Source organism: Mastigoproctus giganteus, chromosome 11, assembly GCF_048544385.1.
Source record: "Mastigoproctus giganteus isolate SK-2022 chromosome 11, ASM4854438v1, whole genome shotgun sequence".
In the NCBI taxonomy this organism is placed as follows: domain Eukaryota; kingdom Metazoa; phylum Arthropoda; class Arachnida; order Uropygi; family Thelyphonidae; genus Mastigoproctus; species Mastigoproctus giganteus.
This window is the reverse complement of record NC_143585.1, coordinates 156,605,188-156,623,226: the sequence shown is the minus strand read 5'-3', so window position 1 is coordinate 156,623,226 and position 18,039 is coordinate 156,605,188. Positions and strand designations below refer to the sequence as shown.

General features: G+C 42.8%; 1 protein-coding gene across 3 annotated transcripts in view; it reads left to right on the top strand.

The window, feature by feature from the left end:
• The window catches only part of LOC150078525 (mitochondrial 10-formyltetrahydrofolate dehydrogenase), a 910,691-nt gene that overhangs the window by 424,160 nt on the left and 468,492 nt on the right, over window positions 1–18,039 (top strand). For all 3 annotated transcript variants that reach the window (XM_090385282.1, XM_090385283.1, XM_090385284.1), the window contains one exon: window positions 17,639–17,758. In XM_090385282.1, the coding sequence (XP_090241408.1) occupies window positions 17,639–17,758 (120 nt within the window). The remainder of the gene's footprint in view (window positions 1–17,638; window positions 17,759–18,039) is intronic.

Sequence of the window (18,039 nt, the reverse complement as noted above, 5' to 3'; positions counted from 1 at the left end):
GATGTAAAAAATATGACAAACTCAATTTCCATCCTTTCCCATGTATATTATTATTGTTGCTCTTGTATTATTTCTCCCTGATTGGGGGATTCGACTCCATGACAGGTGCTGCTACCAAGTACGCAGGATGGTTGTAATGTCTGGTGTTACTTTTGGTCGAGGAACTCACCGACTATCCTACAGGTGTTCAGGATTGCGACTTTCTGTGATTCATTGTAGGTGTTCTCTAGGAGACCTTTTACTGCTAGGCTGCTATGTAGGGTCTTTGGCACCGTAACGGTGGTTGACACGATGATCAGGATGGTTGTTACTTCTTGCCTATGCCACATCTCCTTGACCTCATGTCTTAGGTTCGTGTACTTCCTAATTTTTTCCTCGTGGGTTTTCTGAACATTGCTAGTGTTGGGCACCGCTATGTCAATCAGGTAGGTAGCCTTTTCCATCTGGTCCACAAGGGTTATGTCCGGTCTGTTGCATAGGATGTGGTCTTGTCGGTTATTATGGCGCAGTCCCAGTACAGCTTGTAGGGAACCAGTATCTCTTGAGGATGCTCTTCACTTTTCCAATCAATTTCTTACTTCTATTACCCTGTTGGTACTAGATAGGTCAACTGACTTATCTTGACTCGTAATTCTTCTGTCTTCTGCTGAAGTCTTCTTTCCCAAGTTAGCAGTTCCTTCTATTTTCAGTTCTTCTGCTGCTGGTCTCTCGTTTCTTTTATATTAATCCCAGTGGCTACTATGGGAGCACAGTATATGGATAGCCACCAGCTTTGCACTATTGTTGTCAACCTAATGTGGTATTATTTTCCAATTGAGGTGGTCTGTTACTCTCCACAGGATTTTATTTGGCCTCTGCTTAGGTAACACATGGGTTCTTGTGGGGTCCATTCCTTCAAATTCTATTAGGGCCTTCTTCCACTCTTCTGCTATTCTGGATATCATGACTTCGTCTCTTTCCACTTCGGCTACTCTGGGTTGTATTTCTTCTTGCTCTTCTTCCTCTGGTTCCGTGGTATGCTGTTCCTCCTCTGGTTCCACATTGACTGTATTCTTTGTTCTTTGTAGTTGATCGCTCACTTATTAATATTGTTGCGCTTACATTATTTCTCCCTGATTGGGGGATTCCACTCTGTCACAGGTACTGCTACCAAGTATACACCGTGGTTGTAATGTCTGGTGTTACTGTTGGTCGAGCTCTGACTATCCTACAGGTGTTCAGGATAAGTGTAAGTGTAAGTGTTTTCAGTGTCAAACGGCACCAGGGGTTTCCCCCATCTCCGCGTTGCTTTTATTGTGGGTGTACCAGTTCACTGGGAAGGCCAGAGATTTAAAAGTGTATGGATTATGGAAGTGTGGTGTTTTGTACCGTTGTTCCTCTGGCCATTTAGCCGCTGGACCTCTTCTGAGGCCCAACGTTGTCCCACTTACGCCCCGTGGAGGCAGACCAGGTACCCGATAGTCTTTAGTTCACTCTGGCAGGTCCTGCCACCTAATTTCCTGAGATTTCAGTGGCTAGGACCTTAAAAAAAAAAAAAAAAAAAAAAAATTTTTTTTTTTTTTTTACGTAATATGTGTAATATTACGTAAAACGAGAGATATCACACATATATCTATACATATATGTGTAAAAAAAAAAAAAATTTTTTTTTTTTTTTTACACATATATGTATAGATATATGTGTGATATCTCTCGATTGCGTAGGGTGATGTCGCTTGAATAGGGATAGACCGAAATATGGGCGTCAGTTAATTTGGATTCATTGAATTTATGTGTGTGGGGGAATTCGCTTGTGTAAAGATAGAGAAGGGGGAGAGAATGAAGACTGGGGGGTTAAAGGAGGAAGGATAAGGCCAATAGAGTAGGAGGCCTCAATTTGGTGTCAGCAGGGCATGCCCATGCCCTGCCAGAAGGAAGAATGGGGGTGGCGTGGAGGAGAGGAAACAGTATGACCGTCTCCTCCCCCCTGCCGGGATGGGATAGAAAGGGCCGGACAAGGGAGCCGGCACAGGTCGCCAATATGGCGTGTGTGCAGCCTGGCTGCAGAGTGGTGGCTAGGCCAGCAGGTTCAGGACAGCATCATAACACTGGCCCCACCAGGAGGTACATACAGGGACAAGGTCCCTACCGACTTGTTCAGAGATCGGTTGAATGCCGGCGTTGGTCATGGGATCAAGGTCTCATCCAGTTTGGTCGTGGTCATGGTCCTTCTATTTCCATTTTGGGTGGTCATTCTTGGTATGTGGTCACTTTCACTGTTTGTTCTGTTATCTGGGCGTCGATGCAGTGTTGTCACTCCTGCATATGGTGATTGTCACATTCTAGGGTAGTTCGTTGGGTAAATTACATGCGCTGTCGGTCCAGTTGACAGGGTGTCCGTGTTTGATTGTGATGTTCGTGGGAGCAAAGTCCCGTCCGATATCGTGGTACTTTGAGCTTTCTGGTACAGTTGACAAAGTAATGGCACTCATGAGAGCAGAGTCCCGTCCGATGAGTTGTAGTTGTAGTCAGGTCCTGCATCAAGCCTGGGGAGGTTGGGTCATTGCCCTTAGCCGGGTAAACAGCTCATGTGCAAAGCACGAGAGGGCCTTGTAGTGCTCCTCCTCATGTAATATAAGGTGCTCCCGTTCCTTCGGATTAAAGCGTATCTTTGTGATGAAATGACATCTGATGTCCTCAAAGAGGGGACAATCGTGCATTAGGTGTGACCATGTTTGGTTTTCTCCGCAGTGGCATAATGGGGAATCCCTGATGCCGAAGGTTGACAGCTTGGCATTAAAAGAGCCATGCCCTGTTAGAAGAAAGGTGGTGTAGAGCCCCGGTGAGAACCAGTTTGGCTGTTCGGGATACACTTGGGTAATGTCCGGGATGAACTTCCGGGTTATCTCACCTTTAGTTGAGTCCGCCCATCGGGACTGCCAGGTTTGTTGAAGATATTTGGTTAGTCGTTTCTTTTCTGCGTTGCTGTTGTTGGTCGGGTCTGTGGTGAAGCCAATGCAAGTTACACTGTTCCCTCTTGATAGTTGATATAGCATGCCACAGCGGACAATCTCCAGGTCCAAGGGTAGGAGCCCTACAAGGGCCTGCAGTGCGTGTGAGCTGACCGTGCAGCATGCTCTGGAGACAGTGAGTAAGATGCTGCGCTGTATCGTTTCTAGCTTTCTTTTATTGACTGCGGTGGTTGCTTTTTTAAACCAGATCCCTGCTGCATAGCTGATGGCTGGAATGAAGAAAGCCTTGTAAAAGAGGATCAGGGTTCTTTTCCTTAAGCCCCAATCCTTTCGCGAGACTCTTGCTATGAGGGCTGAGTAGTTTTTGATCTTTTTTTGTAGATATACGAGGTGTGGGGTGAATGAAAGATTTTTGTCAAGGATGATTCCTAGGTATTTTAATTCCGTGGTCAGTTTTATGGTTTTTCCTTCTATTTTTATCTGAGGTGGCCTCCTGATATCAAGGGAGCCTTTTAAAAGTATTGAGGATGTCTTATAAGGTGATATTCTTAAGTGATGATTTTTTGACCATTCTTGGAGGGTATCTATGGCCCTGTTTGCAATAGCCTCAAGTTGTGCACGATTGTCCGCCTCCAGCATCAGGACCAGGTCATCTGCGAAGGCTTGAGCATCTGCTCCGTTTAGATCCTGGTTGAGGAAGCCGTCCAACACCAAGTTCCAGAAGAGAGGCCCCAGGACTGATCCCTGTGGGCATCCCCGGAACACCGGCCGGGTGAGTTGGCTATAGGGTGTAGATACTGAGATCCTTCTGTCCGAAAGATAGGTTTTGATGCATTGGTATAAGTTGCTGGGAATGTTTGCCTCCCGGAGTCTGCCGAGGACACTTGGCCACCAAAGTGAGTCAAATGCCCCGGCAAAGTCAATGGAGATAATAAGGAAGTATTTACTATTGCTGTGTGTAGCTGCATTTATTATACGTTCCAGGGCATCCACGGTGGAACATCCTCGTCGAAAGCCAAATTGCTTGGGAGAGGGGAGGCCTGCTTCTTGGTAGTGAGCTTGTATCCTGCTGTGTAGTAGGTGTTCATACAATTTACTTAGTACTGGCAGTAGGGCTATGGGTCTGTATGACTCCGGGAGTTCCTGTGGTTTCTTCGGGTTCTTCAGTATTAGTCTAATTCGTGCTGCTCTCCAATCATGGGGAAAATATCCTGCAGATAGGCAGTGGTTATATAAGTTTAATATAGTTGTTGGGATATATTCCACGGTCTTTTTTACAATTTCTGGCTCCAGGTAGTCTTCGCCGGGTGTTCGCTTATTTCTTATTTTTGCTGTTGCCAGATGGAGGTCTTCAAGTGTGAACGGGTCCTCCCGATGTGCTGGGCAGTAGTTAGTATTTTCCTCACAGAGCAGAAGTTGCTCAGGAGTGTGGTCTGAGGGCAGTTTCTGGAAGATAGTATTCAGAATATTGTCTATAGATTGGTGCCAGGATGTGGTATAGTGGCCATCGGGTGTCTTTGTTGAAGATATTACTTCTCCTTTTGGTAATTTATTAGTTGCCACTTTGTATACAACCCCCCAGGGGTCCTTATTCCCTGTTGTTGAGACTAGTGTCTCCCATGAACTTTTTTTCCGGGTTCTTATTAGGGCTGTGTATTTGTTTCTGACCTCACGGTATTGTTGTCTGAGGACTTCTACCTCTGCCGCTGGCCAGGATCTTCTCGCTCGCTGGAAGCTTTTACGGCGTGTATTTACTTCATTCCGCAGTCTCTGAAGCTCAGGGCACCACCATGGGACTGAACCTGCAGATGGTTTCTTTCTTTTTATAGCTATGTTTGAAGCCTCTGTGATTAGACTTACTATAGCACGCTGGTGCTGGTCTGGGGTGAGGTTTGTGCTATCGAATGCTTCAACAGAGTATGTTAGTGCCTCCCGAAATTGGTCCCAGTTTGCCTTGGCTATAGCAAATCTGTTGAGGATTGTTCTGGGTGTGGGTGGTCTATTGAGGGCACGGTGCATCTGGAAAGTTATTACTCTATGGTCAGAGGTTGTCCAGTCCTCTCTGACCTTCCATGAGGATATGTATCCTGCTGTGGAGCGAGTGGCTAGGCTTATGTCTATTGTTGCCTCCCAAAGTGTACTTGAGAAGGTCGGTAGATTATTTGGCTGATTCAATACTGTGAAGCTGCTGTTGGTCAGGAATTCTTCCAGGCGCTGTCCATTGGCAGTTCCTCGTCGATCAGGAGTTGTACTGTGCCAGGCTGGTGACCTGCAGTTTGCATCTGCACAGACGATTATTTTAGTATTAGGGAGCTCGTGGAGGACATTTTGCAGGTATTGGGTTGCAGGGAGAATATCTTCGCCGGGTCGGCAGTATAGCGATATGGCATAAAATTCTCCCAATGGAGAGATGATCTGGGCACAGGCAGCCCATTCGTTGCAAAAGTGGGTTATTTTAGTAACCGTGAGGTCAGGGTTGCAGACGACCAGGGCAGCCCAGGGGGTATTGCCGTTATGTTGTACAATTTTGTACGTGAGTGGGTATCCTCTCACCTCTTTCTTGTGTGTGTAGGGTTCCTGGAGGAAGAGGATGTCAAGGTTGTCCTCGTCTACCTTTTTCTTTAGTTGCGCAGTGACTGCAATTGCCCGTTGTGCATTATGCTGTGCAAATTTCACTGTGTTAGAATCTTTATATTTACAAGGAGTTCCCATAATCTGTTCTTTGTTGTTGAGTGCTTTTGGCTTTTAAGTACACGGGACAGTTACTGTCTCTGACAGAGTGGTCTGCTGGTAACTTTAGGGCTTTGCAGTTTGCGCACACTGGTGGAGCGGTTTTGTTTGGGCAGGAATTATAATTGTGGCCTACTTCTGCGCAGTGCCCACAGGTTGGAGAAGTTTGCGGTTGAGTACACGTGTGTGTGGTGTGGCCAAATCGGCAGCATCTAAAACACTTTGGAACAGCCACGTGCTCTCTGAAGCGATGACTGCCCCAATCGATGTAGATTCTTGCCTGCTGCCTTAGTACTTTCCACGCTCTGGGAGCTAATTCTACCACCCAGTTAGCTGAGTTATTATTTCTGGGTTTTGTCTGATATCTGGGTGTTATCAGATTCGATGGGTCCGTATCCGGGAATGCTTGCTGCAGGTTTTTGCGATATATCTCACCTTGCAATTGTGTTGGGGATAGGTCATTTCCTGTATTAAAGATTACAATGCTTGGTCCTTTTTTCTTGGGAGTTTCTGCTTGTAAGCCCAGGGACGGCACTTTCGGATTTGCTATAATTTTGTTCGCCTCCTCCTGTGTTTCTGTCTCGATGATGACGCCGACGTTGCGGGTCTTCCTTATCGATTTTATTCTGGTGTGTTTGAATTCATCGCTAAGGTTAGTAATTACAGTCTTCTTTACTTCTTCACTTGTGTGAAGAGTCTCGGTGTTTGTTGGCTTCAGTATGACCAGGTTGGGTCTTGGTAGTAGTGGTACTTTCTTTTTGCTTGGAACAGCAAGGGTTGGCGGTCGCTCCGTTGTCATTGTGGTCCTCAGCGCTTTGGCATATGTGGGCGCGCGCTGTTGCATTTGGTTTGCCCCACATTCCATGTATGCCTGGAGCTTAGCATTGGCTCTCTCACTCTCGAGGTAAGTTTCCGTCAAGAGAGTGTCCAGCTTGTTCCACAGGTTCACGATTTGTGCCCTTAGCCCTGTGGTTACCCTGTTAGATTGCTCCTTAAATAATGTTTCCAAGGCAGCCTTGAGGAACAGAGACTTCTCATGAACTGTACCCCCTGGCAAGGAGGGATCCAGGGGAGCCTCCTGTGGCTTCTCCTCGCTGGTGTCCTTTTGGTTTTCTGTTATGTCTTTTGATTCAGTTTGGGAGCGCATCTCCCGCTCCAGATTAGGTGTTGGCTTTCTATATTTGCGTTTTCCTGTTAGCGGGGCCCCCGAATGGGGTTCTGACGTCTCCTGTTGTTGGTCTATGACGACGGGGTCGTCATTTTGGCTCTGATGCGCGGCATCTGTGGGTTTTTTCAATTTCCCATCCATCTTTGCGAATTTCGGATTATCGAACTTTTACGGATAATCGAAGTTCATGAGGTCCCGCGTGAAAGAGCTCGTGGAGGTGAGCAAGAGGCCACCTTCCTCCCGTCTCTGTTTGAATTTAGAGCTGAATAGTCCTTCAGCGAAGATTTTGGGCTATCCCCCTCTGTCACTTGGGGTGGGGGGGGGAAACAGCCAGATGTGGAAATGCCCCTAGAAGAACGGGGTTAATTTCCTGTTGGGTGGTTTATATCGGCGAGGACGTTGGTAGTGTTATTTTGTTGAAGAGATCGTCGGAACAGAAGTAGCTTCTCTCCATGGTCAGTTTATGGTAGAGGAAGGGGGGGGGGAAACAAAAATCATCGTTTCCAGTTGGAATTTCACTAAGTTGATAGGAGTTAGTTGAACTGTAGTGGTAGTGAGCTTCTTCCGTTATGACTAGAAGAGAAAGTATGCAGCAGTGGGTGGGAGTGGGGGAGAAACAATCACTAACCCTGTTGCCAGTTGACCTTGCCAGGGGCTTAAGTGACGTGTTGCCTTAAGCAGAATATCACTGGGTTCGGCTGCGTTGAATGAACATTAAGCCCGCTGTTGGTTTCGACTCTTAATTAACTGGAATATGAATGCTAAAAATTAAAATGTGTTGGAGCTCTCTTTCAGCCCGATAAAAACACTGTTGGGGCACCCTCCCCAGTCAAGTGCACACTACCAACGTGGCCTCCGCTTTATAATCGGTGCCTCTCTATGGCCTTGCTGCCAGCCACATGGTGACCATTGTAGTCTGGCAAACAAAGGACACAGATAAAAACGCTGGTAATTTGCTAAATTCCCAAAAGTTTGCAAAATTGTCTCACCTAGGGAATCCTCAGATGAATGTCTTTCGACGGGAACACTTTTCTTGGCGAACTAAACACTTAAAACTCATATTTTAACACAAAAATCAGGAGCTCGTAAAAACGTGTCTACTCATAACGGCAGCGGCCACCAGTCATTCCAGGTGTTCAGGATAGCGACTTTCTGGAGTTCCTTGTAGGTGTTCTCTGGGAGACGTATTGCGGTAGTTGACACAATGATCAGGATGGTTTCTTGCATATGCCACATCTCCTTGACCTCATGTCTCAGATTCGTGTACTTCCTAATTTTTTCCTCATGGATTTTCTGGACAATGCTAGTGTTGGGCACTGCTATGTCAATCAGGTAGGTAGTCTTTACCATCTTGTCCACAAGGTTTATGTCCAGTCTGTTGTGTGGGATGGTCTTATCTGTTATTATGGCACAGTCCCAGTACAGCTTGTGGGTTCGGGTCTCTAGTACTGCCTGGAGTTTGTACTTGTAATATGGCACACTTTCTTCGATCAACTGGTATTTCCTCACTAGCTTCTGATATATTATCCTGGCTACCTCATCGTGTCTATGAGTGTACTCAGTTTGGGTGATCACTTCACATCCTGCAGTGATGTGTTGGATCATTTCTGAGGCCAGGTGGCATCGTTGACATGTGTCATCTGACATTGTGGGCTACTTGGCGATTTATTTTCTATAATTTCTGGTGTTGATTACCTGCTCTTGGATGGCGAGCATTAATCCTTCATCCTCGGGTAAGAGTATCCCACTTGTGAGCCATGCATTTGAAGCAATGTTATCGATGTGATCTTGATGGAGGTCATTGTAATGTCTGCCATGGAGTGTCTTCTTTGCCCATCTTTCTAACTTCGTTTCTTGTGCCGTCTGGGCAGGATGGGGTTCCTTGCTTAGGTTGAGTGGGGTATACCTAACGTGACCATGTATTTTTTTCCCTCAAAACGGGACATCTACTAATATCGCTGGCACCTCCATGGGCTATGCTAAATTCTGTACAACACTTTTCACATCTGACATCCGATGGAGTACTTTGCTTTATAAACGGGTACTTAGTTTCTAAGTTAACATTAAAAGTGCATTTGCGTTTAGGCATTTTTAAAATGAAGGGTTCACATACAAGAAATTTAAATTGACAACAATAACACACATTGATAAAAAAAACAATAATCAATCATCAAGAAAGATGCGCGAGCCATCTACGCGTACTCACAACCGAGGAGTGAGCGAGCTACCAGGCTTCTGACGAACTTACATATGTGTGAGACATATTGCCATGCATCATCGCTGCGCTACCGTCGGATGATTTTTGATTTTTTGCACCTTTTATTGAAATTGTTACCGTGGGTTGCTCTCTTTCTGAAAATGGGACATTTCGGCGTCCCGAAGCTGTGCTTGGGGACAACGGGATAGGCTACCTAAAAACGGAATGGTCCCGTTCAAAACGGGACACATGGTCACATTAGGTATACCACTTATCTATCTTCACGGGATGGTCCGATAGATCATCGATCATCCTATCGATGATCTATCGAACTTTTGCAAGTAGAGATAGGGACGTGATAATCCCATTATATAAGGCTTATGACTATGTATATAAAGTGCTTAGCATCATAATACACAGCCATTTCTGAATAAACAGAAAATTTTTAAGGTGGCATCGTTTTAGGTTATATCTCATATTGTGAATACCTTCACAACGAGTTGCCATGATATTGCACTACTTCGAATAAGTAACGCTTCACCTAAGGAGAAGACTAGTGTTACTTATTCTCAGATAGGTACCACCATGGTACCTATCTGAGAATAAGCATCATAATACACAGCCATTTCTGAATAAACAGAAAATTTTTAAGGTGGCATCGTTTTAGGTTATATCTCATATTGTGAATACCTTCACAACGACTTGCCATAATATTGCACTACTTCGAATAAGTAACGCTTCACCTAAGGAGAAGACTAGTGTTACTTATTCTCAGATAGGTACCACCACCCAGACAGCACTGTTTCAGGGCTATTTGGCCCTTCGTCAGTGAGTGGGTAGGTACCCAAGTGATGCTAAGCACTTTATATACATAGTCTAAATTTGTTCGCAGCTTGAGGCTCTAGCCCTAAATGCGCCTTAGTCTAAATACATCATACACCATCAGGCATCTCTCATATTGTGGAGTTATACTTCATAACTGTTTTTGCCATCATTGCATCACTTGGGTACCTAGCCACTCACTGACGAAGGGCCAAATAGCCCTGAAACAGTGCTGTCTGGGTGGTGGTACCTATCTGAGAATAAGTAACACTAGTCTTCTCCTTAGGTGAAGCGTTACTTATTCGAAGTAGTGCAATATCATGGCAACTCGTTGTGAAGGTATTCACAATATGAGATATAACCTAAAACGATGCCACCTTAAAAATTTTCTGTTTATTCAGAAATGGCTGTGTATTATGATGCTAAGCACTTTATATACATAGTCTAAATTTGTTCGCAGCTTGAGGCTCTAGCCCTAAATGCGCCTTAGTCTAAATACATCATACACCATCAGGCATCTCTCATATTGTGGAGTTATACTTCATAACTGTTTTTGCCATCATTGCATCACTTGGGTACCTACCCACTCACTGACGAAGGGCCAAATAGCCCTGAAACAGTGCTGTCTGGGTGGTGGTACCTATCTGAGAATAAGTAACACTAGTCTTCTCCTTAGGTGAAGCGTTACTTATTCGAAGTAGTGCAATATCATGGCAACTCGTTGTGAAGGTATTCACAATATGAGATATAACCTAAAACGATGCCACCTTAAAAATTTTCTGTTTATTCAGAAATGGCTGTGTATTATGATGCTAAGCACTTTATATACATAGTCTAAATTTGTTCGCAGCTTGAGGCTCTAGCCCTAAATGCGCCTTAGTCTAAATACATCATACACCATCAGGCATCTCTCATATTGTGGAGTTATACTTCATAACTGTTTTTGCCATCATTGCATCACTTGGGTACCTACCCACTCACTGACGAAGGGCCAAATAGCCCTGAAACAGTGCTGTCTGGGTGGTGGTACCTATCTGAGAATAAGTAACACTAGTCTTCTCCTTAGGTGAAGCGTTACTTATTCGAAGTAGTGCAATATCATGGCAACTCGTTGTGAAGGTATTCACAATATGAGATATAACCTAAAACGATGCCACCTTAAAAATTTTCTGTTTATTCAGAAATGGCTGTGTATTATGATGCTAAGCACTTTATATACATAGTCTAAATTTGTTCGCAGCTTGAGGCTCTAGCCCTAAATAAGGCTTATGTTAGACCACACTTGGAATACTGTGTTCAAGTATGGAGACCGCACCTAAAGAAAGACACCGAGCTTCTTGAAAGGGTGCAAAGAAGGGTAACTCGCCTGGTGAGATCGGCAAAAGGGCGCCCTTATGATGAAAGACTTCGAATATGTGGGTTGCAGAGTTTGGAAACTAGACACCTTAGAGGAGATTTGATTGAGGTGTTTAAGGCTCTGAGAGGCATCAGTAAAATGAAGGAGGACAAAATTTTCAAGATTATAAATGATGCTAGAACTAGGGGACATAAATTCAAGTTACGGGGGGAAATGTTTAGATTGGACTACAGGAAGTTTTATTTTAGCCAGTGAGTTATAAATTACTGGAATAAGTTGCCTTCATGGGTGGTAGATTCCGACAGTTTGGGGAAATTCAAAGGTCATCTGGATAGTACTTTCGGGTAAGGGAAGCGCATAGGATGATAGGTTTAATTTCCTTTTTATTTATTTTTTATTTTATTTTTTTATTTATTAATTATTATTAATTGGTTATTTATTTTATTTTTTATTTTATTTTTTTATTTTTTGTTCTTATCATTGTTTTGTTTGGATTTTTTTTTTTTTTTTTTTTTTGGCTGGTGAAGCATAAGCCATAGGCTTTCTTGCACCATGCGGCCGTTACTAATACTAATACTAATGGCTTGGTAGAGTGGTGCTGTGTTGTTCTCGAAGTAATTCTACAGGTTAACTATCACTGTTTTCTGTTGCTCTATCAGATCTATCAGGCTCCTTCCTCCCTCTTTCCAAGCTATTGTTAGCTCTCCACTGCTGACTTCGGGTGGTATTCGTGGCTCTTGGTCATCATTGTCCTTGTCTTTCACATGATATCTTCTAGCTCGGCATTAGTCCAATCTATAACCCCGTAGGTGTATGTTAATACTGGAGCTGCATAGGTGTTCATAGCTTTTACTGTGTTCCCTCCATTTGATTTTGCTTTCAGTAGGTTTCTGAGTCTCTGATGATATTTTTCGGTCAGACACTTCTTGGCTGGTAGTTTCGGCCAAATAATTTTCCCTGATGCAATCCATGGGTCTTGCATTTGTCTAGATCAAATTCCATCCTAATATCATTGCTGAATTCTTCGGAGTTCTGGAGTAGTTGCTGAACGTGCTTCTCTGTTCCCACGTAGAGCTTGATGTCATCCATGTACATCAGGTGTGTGTGAGGGTGTACAGGTTTTTCCATCCTTCTTTGAGGTTATATCCGTACTTGCTACTGTTTAGCCTGGTAGATAGCGGGTTAATTGCTAGACAGACCCACAATGTGCTCAGGGCATCTCCCTGAAAGATTCCTCTGCTAATGGGGATTGGCCTGGTTGTGATATTTTCAACCTTAATTGTGGTGCTCCATTTCGGCATCGTTTCTCCTAAGATGTGTGTCACCATCAGATTGACTTTGTAGATGTTCAAGGTCTCTATTAGCCGGCTATGAGGTACGGAGTCGAAAGCCTTGCAGTAATCGATGCAGGCTGTGTACATGTTGCGGCGATTCTTGTAGGCTTGCTCCATAATTGCGGCATATATGATTAATTTGTTAGGTAGTGTTAGGTGGGTCGGAAAACTGCTAGCTTGGGGGGAGACAAAGACAAATAGATTAACAGTACCCACTGGCAGAGGTGAAAGAGATTCTTGCACTGCTTCTATTGGAATGAGCAGAAGCCTGAAAAACAATATGCAGAATATTTCAGAGACTGCTGGAAGTCATTGCGGTACAAGTAAACACATGGGTTGTGTTAGGGTAGCTAAGAATAGAAACAGGTGCATGTATACTTGCGTGTACACCAATGCTAGGAGTTTAGTAAATAAATTTGATGAATTTGAGGTTTTGCTCAAAACATCAAAGGCAGATATTGTTGGGATATCAGAGACATGGTGTCACACAGATATAAGGAATGCAGAACTGGAATTTGGGGAGTTCAACGTCTACAGAAAGGATAGACAGGATAGGAAGGGAGGAGGGGTTATGCTATTAGTTAAAAAACACAAAATCCAAGGAAGTGAAGCCAGTCGGCATCGATGGACAGGGCAGTGTCGAGTCAGTTTGGTGTGACATAAGCATGGCTAAATCAAAATTGAGAGTAGGAGTGTGCTATAGGCCTAATGACTCTGATGAGTATAATAAGATACTGTACAGGGAAATAGAATGGGCCAGTAAATCAGAGAGTCTTTTAATGGGGGATTTTAATTTCCCAGATATTGACTGGAATTTGTGGGTTGGTCACTCACACACTAGCAAGGCTTTTGTGGATTTATTGGATGATTGTTTTCTACACCAGCATGTTCGGGAGGCAACTAGAGGGAGTAATACTCTTGATCTGATTACCAGTAGTGATTCTTCATGCATTAAGAATCTGCAGATAAAGGAGCCACTAGGTGGCAGTGATCACAGTGTGCTGAAGTGGGATTTACTCAAGGAGGTAACTACCATCAGAGGTAAAGGGAAGGGTTTTTGCTTTCGTAAAGGCGACTATGGTGGGCTGAGACAGTATTTAAATTCTATACAGTGGGACCAACTGATGATGTTACCAACAGCAAATTCAAAATGGGAAGCATTCAAGGAACTAATCTTGGAAGCTACCAGGCTTTACATACCAACCAAGAAATATTGTTCAAGGTTCAGGCCTAAATGGTTGTCAGATGAACTAATGAGACATATGGCAGAGAAGAAAAATGCAAGGGATACATACAAATTAATGGGTGACATGGAAGCCTATGATAGATATAAGTTGGTCTGTAACCAAGTCACAAAGGAGATTAGGCAGGAAAAGGCAGATTATGAGAAATCCTTGGCAAAGGATGCAAAGAAAAACAGAAAAGAGTTCTTTACCTATTTAAACTCAAGAAGGAAAGGGATGAATCAGATTGGCCCACTGGATGTTGATGGTTCAACAGTTGATAATCCAGCTCAGGTGGCTAACAATCTAAACGAGTATTTTGCATCTACATTCACACATGAGGAGTTATTCAGGAAGGGGAATGTCGTAGATGAAGTAAACATTGGCAGTGAGCTAGATGATTTTCTAATAACTGAGAGGAAAGTGGAGGAGAAATTGTTGAAGATAAACACAAGAAAGGCACCCAGGGTGGATGGGATCTATCCAGTTATATTAAAGAAGGCAGCAAAGGAAGTAAGCAAACCCCTACCCATAATTATGAGAGCTTCTTTGGACTCAGGGGAGGTACCCATAGACTGGAGATGTGCAAATATAACTCCAATTCAGAAAGGAGGATCAAAGGCTGACACAAGTAATTATAGACCTGTTAGTTTAACTTCGGTTCCAGGAAAATTAATGGAGGCACTGGTTAAAGAAGCACTGCAGGATCATCTGGACAAGAATTCAGTTATAGCTCAGACACAGCATGGTTTTGTTAAGGGCAGGTCTTGTCTGACCAATTTGATTGGATACTATGATGTAGTCACAAAAGAACTGGATGCAGGGAATAACTTTGATATTATATATTTGGATCTTAGAAAGGCTTTTGATACTGTTGCGTATGGAAGACTGCTGCACAAATTGGAGCAGTGTGGCATTGGAGACAACTTGCTGCTATGGATAAAGGGATGGTTGAGTGGCAGAAGACAGAGAGTGGTAATCAATGGACACTGCTCAACGTGGACTAATATTATTAGTGGAGTTCCTCAGGGTTCAGTGTTGGGCCCATTGTTGTTTTCTGTATTTATAAATGATATAGATGATGGTATATCAAGCTTAATGTCCAAGTTTGCAGACGATACAAAGTTGGCAGGGTTGTTAAGGACACTACTGATGCTATGCTGCTTCAACAGGATCTGGAAAGGTTGAGCAGATGGGCTGAGAGGTGGCAAATGAAGTTTAACATTGACAAATGTAAAGTACTACATATGGGAAACAGTAACCCCAGATCAACGTATCAACTCTGCGGTACTACGCTGACAGTGGTAGAGAATGAAAAGGACCTGGGGGTAATTGTGCAGGCAGATATGAAGTTCTCTGAGCAGTGCAGACGAGCTGCAAGAGTAGCTCATGGTGTCTTGTCAATGATGTACAGGAATTTTTCTAGCAGGGATAGGGATGTGATTATTCCCTTGTATAAGGCAATCGTCAGGCCACACCTTGAGTACTGTATACAGGTCTGGAGACCTCATTTCAAGAAGGATGTAGAGCTGCTGGAACGAGTACAGAGAAGGGCAACAAGATTAGTGAATGGAACAAATGATTGCTCTTACGAAGAAAGGCTTAAGTTTTGCAAATTAGTGTCTGGAGACTAGGCACCAGCGAGGTGATCTGATAGAGGTGTATAAAGCCCTGAATGGTTTGAGCATGCCTAATGCCAATGGGATTCTTCGTCTTGTTCAGAATAATCACCTGAGAGGGTGATTATTCTGAGCAAGAATAATCACCCTCTCAGGTGATTATTCTGATACATCTATCTTTCCTTAAAATTGAGGAAAGATAGATGTGCGATAATTCGCTTTTAGCTAACGGGTAGTTGGTGGTAAAACAGACTTCCATCACTTGTTGTGGAAGTTGATAACCTAAACAAATTTAAGGCTCGGCTGAACAGGTATTTCGAACGAATGGAGGGGTGAAATGGGAGTGTGTGTGTTTTTTTTTTTTTTTTTTGGCTGATGCTGCATAAGCTTGCTTTCTTGCATCATATGCCTCTACTAATGCTAATCCTTGTGGCTGCTACCACAGCACAATACGTGGCGTTTAGTGCTGCACAATTGCTGTCTTAATTCTTCTATCTTCTGCTGAAGTCTTCTTTCCCAAGCCGGTGGTTCATTCTGTTTTCAGTTCTTCTGCTGCTGGTTTCTTGCTTCTCTTCCTTTAATCCTTGTGGCTGCTACCGCAGCACAATATGTGGCCTCCGGTGCTGCACCATTGCTCTCGAGGTAATGTGGTATTATGTGCCGATTCAGGTGATCTGTGACTCTCCACAAGGTTCTATTCAGCCTCTTCTTCTTCGGTATCAAGTGAGTCTTTGTGGGTTCCATTCCTTTGAATTCTCTTATGGCCTTCTTCCACTTATTATTATCATTAGCCTTATGGTGCAGGATGCCTGAGGCTTATGCTGCACCAGCAAAAAAAAAATTTCGAGTTGCCCTGAGGGAGAGAGAGAGAAAGGAAAGGAGTCACCAAGAAAGAGAAGAATGATGATGATATCCAGCTCAGAAACCTTGATGTGCCAAGCCCGTACTCACCAGATGTGAGCCCCTGGGGTTCTCATATCAAACAAATTTTTAGGTAACAATGGCTAATAATTGCAGGATCAAAATAAATAATAAAGTTATATCAAGTCTAAACTAGGGCAGTGAAAATCATCATCATGTTTATGAGTGAACAGGAAGAAGGAAAAGGTTATTTTAGCCAGAATATATGCTGGACATACCCAACTTACTCATTTCTGTTTGCCAAAGGAAATGAGTGAGCCCATGTATTTTTTTATTTTGCTATTGAGTGATCAGCCAACCCACAAGTTTCAGTTAGTATCAATAAAGTTTAAAACCCCTGTGAGAAGAGATTCTGATTTACTTGTCCTCTCTCTCTTTATTGCACCATAAATTGCCTTGTGATTTTGTGGATACCTACTGCTGCAAAGTTGTGTGTATTTTAACAGTTTTAGTCTCATGTACATGCCTAGTGTGCCTAATGCAAATACACCACTATATTTTCCTGGATAGTCATTTGCTATGCTTACATTGGTTAGATACCATGTTTCTGATATTCTTATTATGACCTAACTAATACTTCATATTCATCCATTGTTCTACTCCTTAAATTAGTGTAGAAGAATTTGTTTAATTCTGACATTTCCTATATAATTGTTATTCCCATCAGTCTGCTGCAATATATAAATCTTTAGTCCCCCTTCCCATTTGTATGCCACTTCATGTTGCTGTAGAATGTGCCACTTTATGTATGTTGCTGTAGAATGCACTGTAAGATACAGTACATCTCTGCTTATGGCTCTCATTAAACTGTTTCTTTCCATATTCCCTCCAGACCATTTTCTGAACGTATATTTTGACTAAATATTTTCTGAATCAATTAATATTTCTTAATAGTAAATAATTTTGTACTCCTGCTATTCAAGTTTATTTCATCTGCATAAAAATGGCCTTCTGTTAATAAACAGAGGCCATGCCGAGAAAAATTCTACCCCATGAGCCTTGTGTCACTTCAGGACCAAATTGAACTAACAAAGCTCTCATCATGAACTCCCTTGTATCATGCAATGTTTCAGTCACTCTTTTATATGAATATGAATTAATTTTATCATATTTTGTTATAATTTAATCTAATCTAATAATAATAATGTGTGTGTACGTGTGTGTGTGTTGTGTCATCAGTCTGCAGCAATTTATAAATCTTTAGTCTTATACTAAAAAGTAATTATATTTCAAATTTAATTCCTTTTTAGTTTCAGATGGACCAAACTTCATTTATTCTTGAAAAATGCATGAAATCTTTTTCATTTTTTCCCCAGGTGAAAATGCATGTTAATAACATAGATGTAAAAATTCCAACCCAACTATTTATTAATAATCGCTTCACAAATTCAGTTAAAGGCAAGACAGTCCAGTGTATCAGTCCAATTGATGAAAATGTGAGTATTTTTGCCATTACAGTTTTACAGAGTTGAAATTATTTTCTTTCTTTCTTTTTTTTTTAATCCCAGATTTCATATTGTTAAAGAGTATTTTATTTAGGTTTTCTGCTGTGAATACACAATTGTGATCATGAAGTTCAGGAATTAACTTTGTATACAGAAATTGCAATATCACAGTGAGTTTACTTGTAATGTGTTTAGTAACACAGAACATATCTGATAGAGATGTACTCCAGGGGCTCACATCTGGTGAGTATGGGCTTGGCAAACCCAGGGGC